Source organism: Dasypus novemcinctus, chromosome 25 (assembly GCF_030445035.2).
Source record: "Dasypus novemcinctus isolate mDasNov1 chromosome 25, mDasNov1.1.hap2, whole genome shotgun sequence".
NCBI classification, from domain to species: domain Eukaryota; kingdom Metazoa; phylum Chordata; class Mammalia; order Cingulata; family Dasypodidae; genus Dasypus; species Dasypus novemcinctus.
In genome coordinates, this window is record NC_080697.1 from 705,685 (window position 1) to 716,712 (window position 11,028).

General features: G+C 46.0%; 1 protein-coding gene across 1 annotated transcript; it reads right to left on the bottom strand.

Annotated features, from left to right (window-relative positions):
• Positions 1-7,472: 7,472 nt before the first annotated feature.
• Positions 7,473-10,774, bottom strand: LOC101445843 (protein FAM90A15). The gene is made up of 5 exons (XM_004467719.2): positions 10,610-10,774; positions 10,184-10,363; positions 9,584-9,786; positions 9,008-9,116; positions 7,473-8,402 (listed from the first exon to the last, which is right to left on the bottom strand). The coding sequence occupies exons 1-5, from the start codon at positions 10,772-10,774 to the stop codon at positions 7,473-7,475; spliced, it is 1,587 nt and encodes a 528-aa protein (XP_004467776.2).
• Between the last annotated feature and the right edge of the window lie 254 nt (positions 10,775-11,028).

Consider the following 11,028-nt stretch of genomic DNA (forward strand, 5'->3'; position numbering starts at 1 on the left):
GATAGATTCTGAGAACAAATCTCACAATTGCCTTTTCCCCAAAGGGTTAAGAAAGCTAGGGTTGGGGTGGGTGGGATGGGGGTATATGCGGACCTCATATTTTTTGAATGTAACATTTAAAATAAAATAAGAAAATTTTAAAAAAGTCAAGTTCATCATTGGTTGAGGGTTGCTCTAGAGGCTATACATTCCCAAGCATGCTCCATCAACCTGAGAAAGTCCTCAGACAGATAGACAAAGGTACTTGAGAATAAAAGTCACTAACTCATAAGTAAACTATCTAGCGAAGGTACAGGTGTAATTTTATGTGAGTTTAGGGGAGGATAAAAGCCACTAACTTGTAAATATACTATCCAGTGAAGATACAGATGCAATTTTGGGTGAGCTTAGGGGAAATAGGTAGTTCACAAAGAGTGCCTACTACATATGTATAAATCTCCTAGATTCTGTTGCATATTATTCAAAAAAATAAATATTTCAAAAATAAGCTTTAATTACATGTAAAACTCAAAAAAATAATACCCACATACAAATGTGTTGTAATGCCATATGTTAATACATCAGTGTCAGAAGGCTAATTTGCTTATTATAAAACAATAGTCAGGTCCTCAATAACTCAATAACCCTTCTTTGGACTCCTTGATATTCAATCAATGGAAGAATGTGAGTAGTTAGATTTTATTCATAATTTAACTTTGTGCACTTGAGCTTGGATCTTATAGTGATCCAAGATCATTTATAGAATGAGTTAAAATATCAGAAAGGTGATGATTCACATTATGTCCATGTTTGATTGGTATACCAACATAAGTAGGAACCAATTTTGTTTCTATAAAATTCAAATATCATGGCCTACGCCTAAAGCATATCTGTTGTCAGTAAAAAAATTAACAGATTTCCTTTTAGGTAGAAAGATGCTTTAGTAAAAGCAGTAAAAAAAAAAAATCAGTCTTTTGAATAGAGGAAAACTGGGAAGGCTACCTGTTAATCATATCATATCAGGTCATGACAACATAATCCTGGAACTTCTCATCAAAATTCCTATTGTAAGAACCATTTAAGAATAGAATGAAGTTTGGTTTGTTAGAGAGGAGTCCTGTATAATCAAGAAGAAGGATGTGAAAAGTTAGCTTTTCTCAGTAATGAGTTTCCTCCTCACCAGTTAAATGAAGCAGAGTAGCAGGGTTGATAATATTGCATTGCTTCAGGTAACTCTTAGGAGATGAAAGTAGGATAATCTTATAAGAGGTTGGTGTGCTGGAGTAAAAGTGTTTGGTCGGCTCAGAGTTCAGAAGGCTTTGAAAAACATGAGATTAGCAGACAGATACCATTTCTCAGAGTTAAATCTACTTAGTTTTTTATTAATTTGGCAGTGGCTGATATAGCCTTTAAGCAATTTGGGTGTGCACAGGTAGCTATGCCAATTTGAAGGCAATAGGCTTAGCTTTCCCCTGTGTTCTTGGGTTAACATTCCTAAAGCTTGGTTATCTCTATCATGACTAAACAAGGTGAAGAATTTGGAATAATTTGGTAGACCTAATGTGAGTAGTGCTTGTAATAATAACTTTAGTTTCCTTAAGATCGGTCCCTGTTTTTCTTCCCACAGCAAAGGCTCAGGTATCATTGTTTTGGTTAAGTCAGAAAGGGGTTCTGTAACTAATGAAAAGTTTGGAACTTAAAACCTGAAATAACCAGCCAGATTCAAAATGCAAACAATTGCCTTTTAGTGGAGAGTCAAGGAAATTCCTGAATCAATCTTATTCCCTCAAAAGACAAGTGGATCCCTGTGGCACTCTTGTAATGACGCAACTAATAAGTTTATTTAAAAAGTTTCAACTTTCATTGGGCACTTTATACTCCTTTTGTGCTAACTGTGGCAACACACAAATGAACTCTTTTATGTAGACCTCTTTTGTTAATGAGCATAGCAGGAAATTATTCACATACTTCAAAAGTGTTAAGACTTCAGAAAATTTCAGTGTGTTTATATCTTGAGAAAAACAAAGGCTTGCCACATTAAAATTTCAGAGATTTTAGTCCAAGTGTACTGAGTGAGAGTAGCTTTAGGTGAAAATGAATGAATATTGTCTATGGGGTCCACAGGGATGCTAAACATACAGAACATAAGTCTTAAAATGTGAACCACTGTGAATCTGGAGGAACTTTTGATAGAAGGATATTTAGGTTGAAATAACCATATAATGATTGGTCATCATTTTTTTGATTGGCCTAAGATCTTGTATGAACATTAGATTCATGAATTTGATTTCTTAACCAGTAGAATCTATATATGACATGGGCTAGTATAATTAGACCTTGAGGGAGTGGATTCTCAGCTATAGTAGTGAGACTTTTAATAGCTTCAAATTTTAATGGATATTGGGTAAGTTTGGGAAAGGGCTTAAATACATCTATTTGTATCATTATTGGTTCACCATTTTTTAAAATTTAATGTTATCAATGTAGGAACTAACTGTTAAAGACGAAAGCACCTCAGAAAGCTTAGGGCAGTTACAGGTAATTTCTATTTCCACTATATCTAGTTCAGTTTGCAGAGATCATAAAAATCAAGTTCAGTATATTCAGGGAAGGAAATATGGAGTAAGCTCTCCATTAGGAGCAAATCAAATAGTTTCCATAAATTTGAATAAGAAATCTCTGTACAGCAAAATAATTAGAGAAAAATCACAAAACAAAAAACAGTCCTTTTCAGTGAAAATGTCCAAAAGACATTTAGATCAGTTAGGACAAAATTTTTCTTTGGTTCATATTTTTGATGTGCAACTACAGATTTGACTTTAGCTCCAAGGAACTTCTTTCAGAAGAGAGGGTTTATGTAAAGAAAAGTTGATTCAGTATCCATTAGAACTTTATGTGAGATATGTTTTGTGACCCAACATATTGTCTCTCTTGGAGAAAGACCCATTGGCAATTAAGAAGAATGAATATCTCACTGTATAAGGTGTAATATTTTATATACTGTATGTTTGCTACTCTAGTTCAATGATCATTTTATTCATGGTTCCTTAGTGATCCTTTTATTCATATGCTCTTTCCAATGATGAAAGTGGTATATTGATGCCTCCAACTATGACTGGAAAAATATCTGTTTCTCCATTCAATTTTGCCAGTGTTTTTCTCATGTATTTTGGAGCACCCTGGTTACTTGCATAAACATTTATGATTGGTATTTCTTCTTCAAGGATTGCTCTTTCAGTACTGTATGAAAATGCATCAGCAGCACTTTGGTAAAGTAAAACAACCCTCTTAAGAATCAGTGGGTGCTGTTCATGGCTAGGAAGACTAAATATTAAGATGTTTATCCTACCAAAAGTGATCCACAGATTCAATGTAATCCCAATGAAAGGCATCACATCATTTTTTAATGAACTAGAAAAACTAACTATGAAATTGATTTGGAAAGGAAAGAAACCCTGAATAGCCAAAGACATACTGAAAAATAAAAATGAAACTGGAGGAATTATAGTACCAGAATTCAAAACATAGTACAAACTACAGTAGTGAAAATGGCATGATATTGGCACAAGGATGGGCATACTGACCAAAGGAACCGAATTGAGAGTTCTGATATAGATCCTCATATATACACTCATCTGATGTTTGACAAGTCACCAGAACCACTCAAATGGGAGAGAATAGCTTCTTCAACAAATGGTGCCTAGAGAATTTGATATCCATATGCAAAAGAAGGAAAGAAGATTACCATGTCACACCTTATAGAAAAATAAACTCAAGATGGATCAAAGACCTAAATGTAAGAGGCAAGATTATAAAGACTTTGGAAAACAATGTAGGGAAGCATCTACAGGACCTTGTAATAGGAAATGGCTTCATGAACTTCACACCCAAAGCATGAGCAGCAAAGAACAAATAGATAAATGGGACTTCCTCAAAATTAAAGCCTTTTGCACCTCAAAGGAGTTTGTCAAGAAAGTGAAAAGAGAGCCTACACAATGGGAGAAAATATTTGGTAACCATATATCTGATAGGAGCCTTATATCCTGCATATATAAAGAACTCCTATATCTTGAAAAGAAAAAAAGACAAACAGCCCATTTTACAAATGGGAAAAAGATTTGAACAGATGCTTCTCCAAAGAAGAAATAAAAATGGATAAAAAGCACATGAAAAAATGCTAAAAATCACTAGCTATTAGGGAAATGCATATAAAACTATATATATATATAAAAAAAACAAACAGAAGACTACAAGTGCTAGAGAGGATGTGGAGGAATGGGAACACTTATCCACTGCTGGTGGGAATGCAGAAGGATCCAGCCATTCTGGAGGACAGTTTGGCAGTTTCTCAAAAGTTAGCAGTAGATTTGCCATATGACCCAACAATTCCACTGATGGGTATATACCCAGAAGAACTGAAGATAAGGACATAGGCCAATATATGCACACCAATGATCATAGCAGCATTATTCACTATTGCCAAAAGTTGGAATGAGCCCAATGCCCATCAACAGATGAATGGATAAATTAACTGTGGAATATACATAGAATGAAATATTACTCAGCTATAAGAAGGAATACAGAACAAGCACATGTGATAACATGGATGAATCTTGAAGACCTTACATTGAGTGAAGCAAGCCAGATATGGAAGGACAAATACACATGACCTCTCTGATATGAAAAACAAACTGAGCTGTCTCAGGGACTTAGAGAATGGAAGATAGGCTAAAAGGAATGTGGGGGAGGGAGAGGAAGGTTGCAAGCTGATGCCTACATGGGTGAAGTATTTGATAAGTTGGAGATAATTATTTGTACAGGGAAGGGATAAGATGGGGACATAGGGACACATTTGGATAGGACTTGGTGGGCTTGAGTGGGGCTAGGGTTGGGAGGATGGATCAGATGGCCCAAGGAACTGGGGGGAGGGTTTGGGGGAACAGTTGAATATGGGAGAATGTTAGGTATATGTTTGAAGCTATAATGTTGATAAAACTCTTTAGAAAATATAATAAGGAAGGATTACATGTTTAAGGTGCTTAAGGGAGGGTCATCTGGTGCAGGGGCAAGCTTCTAGAGTCTGTGAGTGCTGATTTTGTCACAGTGAGTTATATCGCTGTGTGGAGACCCATAAAATGAGTGTGAATGTGTACCCACATCCTGGGGAGACCTGATGTTCCCAAATAGAGGCAATTTTTTCTATCTAGAGAATCAGTGGCTCCCAATTAGTTAAGGCAGTATAGTATATCAAGCCCTCAGCATCATTACAGTATCTGAAAATCTAGTCCCTCAAGTAGTGAAGATTGGTTGTCACTGTGGGCCCTGAGGGAATGGGGAGAGAGTTATAGAATAGATGGAAGCAGGACAACTGGGCAGCAATGGAAATACTCCACTAGATCAAGCGATGATGGATATAGGACATGTTAACTTACACCAAAAGTATATAAAAGTCTATCAGCAAAAATGTAAATTATAATGTAAAATATAAGGAAGCTAAAAAATTTAGAAATTTGTAGTCTAAAATATAAACCATAATGTAAACCAAAATGGAATCATATTTGATATCTATGCTTCAAAATCTGTACATCAGCTGCAGCAAACATAGCATGAACATGTAAAAAGATCATTGCTGGGGAAAGGGGAAAAGGGTTTGAAAATGTTGGACATATGGGAGTCCCCTATATTGTGTATGTGAATTACTGTGATCTAAAACATTTTTGAAGACAAAATTTTAAAAAATAGGGAAAAAAAAGGATGTAGACAGTGAGGAAGAAATGAAAAAAGTGCCTTGCCACTGTACGTACAGGGCAACACCTATGACAGTGAAGAAAGGCAAAATGATTTTAAAAAAGCTTTATAATATTTTTCATTTTATAAATACACCAATTTATTTTTACTTTATGTTTGTATTTCTAAATTATTATGTATTCTATTTCTAAAATTTAAACCTATCACTATATTTCAATTTCCTGTCGATTGAATTTGGCAATATATTAAGCTTCATTGTTGAAGAAGTTTTGGACCACAGAGAGGTACAGCTTTGGCAAAGAAGTAACACTAGTGTGGGGTGTTATTGATGGGGGACACATGAGTGTTGGGGAGTTCTCCAGGGCATGTGTAGAGGGGACATAAAACTGTTCTGATATATTTTGGGTATGTTTATAGAAGTTACAGTTACAAACATCAACCAAGGGAGTGCTAAGTTCCTATCCAGTGGAGCTCTATCATATTCTGCAGTGGAATGACAGTAATCTCCCAAGTGAAATGGCAAAGAACAACAAGAAAGGATGGTGCAATAATGAGCCCTTGATACTAAATGACTACAATTATGAGTCTGTGTGCCTGAAATATAAACTACGCCTACAGTTGCAGGGTGCCTAAGAGTTACCTCCTGAGAGCCTCCATGTTGCTCACATGTAGCCAGTCTCTAAATCAAGATCAGTGCATTACCTTCCCCACAGTGTGGGACATGAATCCTGAGAATGAGCTTCCCTGGTGCCAAGGGATTACTACCAATCACTAACTGGTGATGAAACCAGAAAGAGACCTTGAATAAAAGGGTAAACTCAGACAAGCAGAAATATCACAGTCTACCTGTAGGATCAAGTTATGAAAATTGCTTTGTGACCCTGAATAAAAGGGTAAAATGGAAGAATCAAATAAGTTTATATGGCATAGGGTCTTCTAAGAACAGTTGGGAGGTCATAAGTGGGATCATGCTTATGCACAATTAAACAGGACACACACAGACAGATAACACTCTCAATGCTGGGTCACCTAAAGGCTAGAGATAGAAACAGGGTATATGGTCACTTTAGATGGATTTGGAGATCTGTGCATATCAGGGGGCCCTAAATTGGGATTTCTTCTCCTGAGAATGATGCAGATGGACTCAGATTTGACCTTCCTACACATGTGTCTTATGTCAGTTTTACTAAAGATGTGCTTAGTTAGAAAAATGCACACTTTGAGGCCACATGTCTGAAAGGATTCTGTGCCTCTTCTTCTCCCTCGGGGAAAGGCCATTTCATGAAAAACTGCTGAAGTGATCCCCATGACAACCTCTGGCTTCCATTCAGAACACCTGCAACATATACCATAATACGTTAAACTTTATTCACACTGAATGCCATGTTAGAAACATATGCACAGTGACCTCGGGGAACACAAGGGGCAAAGTGCATGCCACATACTAAGTGCTTTGGAACAGTTGCTGAGAGCCATTTCTTCTGGGAAAGAAAGAGCCATGTTCAGTTTGAGGAGTCCCAATGACAAGGACATGTGTGTCTCCACAAGGGGTGTGGGCCGCGTCAGCGTTCCCTTGCCAGCTAGTTCCCGGCTTCCAGCACGAGCACACCGACAAGAGCTGGGGAAGGCCTTTCTCCACAGCCCCGGCGGAATGGGCAGCTCCCGGCTTCCACCCCGCCTCAGGCCTTCGGTCAGGTCAAAGTCTCATGAGGTGGGAGGCTGGGACTGCCCTGCCCTGCGGGCTCTCACCCACAGTCACTCTCCTCAGAGGAGGACACCAGAAGGTCCTCGTAGAGGACACTCTTCGCGGCCCTGGGGCACGGCCCCTCAGGCTCCCCTGGGGCACGGGGACTCTGGCGAGGAGCTGCTGGCTTGGCGGGAGCCTGGCCCGTGGGAGCGTCTGGAAAGCTGGTGCTCCAGCTTCCGCTGACCAGCCTCGTGAAGACCATTCTGAGGGGCGGGCCTGGAACACGGCGGGGCGCTGGGGGTCGAGGCGCGCGACGGGCCTGCCCGGAGTGCCCGTGTGGCCCGGCGCGCGGCGCCTGGACGTGCGTGCCCGCCACTGGTGGACATGCCATCCTGATCCCTTGGGGTGCCTGCTGGTGTGCTGGTGTGTCCGCACTGCCGGCAGCCTGGAGAGTAGGGGGCGCCCCCAGACTGGGGCCGCGAGCCCTCAGCCGGGGGCCCCGGAAGGGGCTGCGTCTCGGCTTCTTCGGGGGGTTCTGGCAGGCCTGGAGGGGGATCTGGGCAGCCCTCTTGTTTGGTGCCAGGAGGACGAGCTTTCGCTCCTGGCCCAGACGCTGGGTGGCGGGCTGTGGGCTGCCTCGTGAGTCCGCCCGGGGCCCCGGGCCATGTGCCCGCAGTTGGAGGGCTTGGCGTGGGCTGAGGGCTCCCGCAGCGTGCTGGGACCCCGCAGACGAGGCCCCGTCGGGCCCGCTCCTTGTCGGCTGGCCTAGGCCCTTGGAGGCCAGCTGGGGGGCGCTGGGCTCTTCCACTTTCGGTGCCTCGGGCTGCCCGTGGGGAAGGGGCACCCTCCGACCGGGGACTCTCACCGTGACCCCGGCAGGGAGGCTGGACCTCTGGGCAGGCAAGTGGACGGGGGGCCGCCCTGTGGGCAGAGACACCACTTCCGGTCTCCTCGGAGGGGCGTGGACAGGCAAGGGCCGGCAAGCCCGCTGCGGGGAAAGGGAAGACACAGAGAACTGAGGTGAGCGTCTCGTCTCCAGCCAGCGAGATTTCAAACAGACACACACAGAGGCATGGCGGGCCTACGGTTCCAGGAGATGCTTTCCTGACAGGTTTTGCCCACCCCACTAGAAAATAGAGCATTTCCCAAGATTGTCCTTTCTCACATTAAGTCGACCCAAGCCCGATGGTGGCCTCTTCCAGGGAGCGTGCCGGCCAGCGGGCTTTCAAAAGCTGTGGCCTGGCTAAGGCGTTGGGAGCGTCCATCTGAGCATTTGCCCACACACCCCAAGATTCCTTTCTGGCCTGTAGCATTCCCCCTTTGGGAAGGAGTCGGACAAAATCCCTATCGCCCACGTATGGAAACGCCCCTGCTCCCAGGTTGTGGGCTTGCAGGCACGGCCTCACGCAGAGGCAGAGGAACCCGGGCAAGAATGGCCTCGGAAAGGAGGCAAATGAACCGGAGGCGCCCCATCCAGAAGGGGAGCGTGGGACACTCCGAAACCGGACCCAGGCTGGGCTGTGCAAGGGAAGCCACTCGAGCCACCCCCCGGAAGAGCGTTAGAGCTGAGGCCCGGGAGGGAGCGCGACTTACCCGGATGGAGTCGCCAGGTTCTCTCCAGTCCCTGCCATTCTGCGGCTCCTTCCTCTGGGGCCTGCCGCTGACTTTCTGCTCTCCAAGGATCCCTGGCTTCTCCTCATGCCTGCAAAAAACAAATGACGTTCAGCTGGACGGCCCCAACCCTGCGAGCTGGCTCGGGTGGCAGGTCCCTGGGTTGCGATCCTGGTCAGGGTTTTTGGGGTCCCAGCTGGAGGGCGCGGGTAGCCGGGCCAAGACTGCTCCTCCCCTCCTCTCTGATCCATCCCCAACCCCAGGGAGTCTTGCAGGATGTGGCATACCCACTGAGGGCAGAACCTATGGCTTGTCCGCCTGCCCCCTCGGGGGCACGGTTCTCTGTGGCGTCCTGGCCGGCCCTCCCCTTTGGGGAGGGTCAGGACTAGGCAGAGCTGCCGTGTGGCGAGCCCTGGATGAGCTCAAACGTAGAGTCTGTTTCTCTCCAGTCTCCCAGCCCATGCCTCAAGAGGGGTGTGCAGACATGGAGGGCCACACACCCCATCTCCTAGGGGGGCCCAGCCCAAGCACGGGTCAGGCAGCCAGCCCTGGCCTCACCTGTGTCTCGGCCCCTCCACTCGGGCCGTCCCGTGAGAGGAACCCGGGGTCTGGAGCTGCGTGGGTGTGCACGGTGCCAGGTTCTCCTTCTCCTTCTGATGGGAGCCCAACGGCCAGAGGGTCAGCGTCTGGCCCCAGCGCTTCATGGGGCACCTCAGGTTTCTTGCCATGTGCCCAAAGGCCCCACAGTCCTTGCATTTGACCTGTGGGCAAAGGAAGAGGATGGTGAGAGCTCAGGGCCGGGCAGGCCGCTTTCAAAGGGCAGCAGAAGGACAGGAGGGTCGAGGTGAGTGTTGAGTAGGGAGTGGCGGCAGTCTTCCTCGGGTGCCGGGTGAGGTGTGAGGATGTCAAGATGAACTATGCTGGCCCTGCCCACAGGCAATATCGGACGGGGACACCGGGGTGACCACCTGGGTGGACACGACAATTGGGGTTGCGGTTGCAACTCCGAGGCTCCGGTTCCCCGTTTCTGCACCTCTCTAGGCCAGCCTTAGCCAGGCAGGAGAAAGGGGGTTTCCTGGCCCAAGCGTTTCCCGTTTAAAATGTCTCTCCTTGGCCCACAGGCCCCCTTGCTCCCGCCAGGTCCCAGCCTCCACTTACCCTGCTCTCCTCCACCTCAGCCGGGGGAGCCCGCTTGCCCAGGGCTACCCCCTGTAGCTCTTTCACGGAGGTGGCTTTAGGGGGCCTGTGGGGCTGAGGCCGGGTGTCGAGACCCGCTACCCGCCTCATGTCCTTGGTGCTTCCGGGTCCCTCTCCGTCGGGCCTCGATGTTTGGAATCCCTGAAGCACAAGAAAGGTGAGCTCTCTTTCACGTCGAGAGAGAAAAAAGGCCCGCAATCACCTTCTCTTCTGATTGGGGTGGGGATTCCCGCCCCCTCCCCAGACCCTTCTGCCCACCCCAAAGCCCGAAGAAGCACCATGAAGCAGAAAGAACAATCACGGCATCCCCCTGAGCCCCGCTATGGTGCCTTTCTCCTCTCCCCTAGTTGCGTGCGAGGTAAGCTGAGGTCCCCCAGGGAAACCCACCAGAAGTCCAGCGGTGATCCTGTGGTCTAGCAGCAGGTCTCGGGGAGGTGTATGCCGGTCCTGGTCCCATGAAAGCAAGGCTGCTTCCAGGGCCGGGGAGGGTGGGAGAGTAAGGGAAGTCTCCGTCCCAGGCAGGCCTTTATACTCCGCCAGGCCCCACGTCATGGGGCCCCCTGTCCTGTCCAATCAAGTCGCCCAGTCATCTGTGAAATCATCGTAGCTTGAACCAAGACTGTGGACTCTAGGCGCCTTCTAGGCATTGAAGGACCTTTACAAGGAACCTGTGGACCCTCTCCCTCACCCGTAGCCCTAGGCCCTAGCCCTGAACCCTGTGCCCCACCCAAACAGCCCGCCCCCGCATCACGGACCAAGAGAGCAGAAATTCAGTGAACCTGAACCTCTGCAGGGGGCCGAAGGAG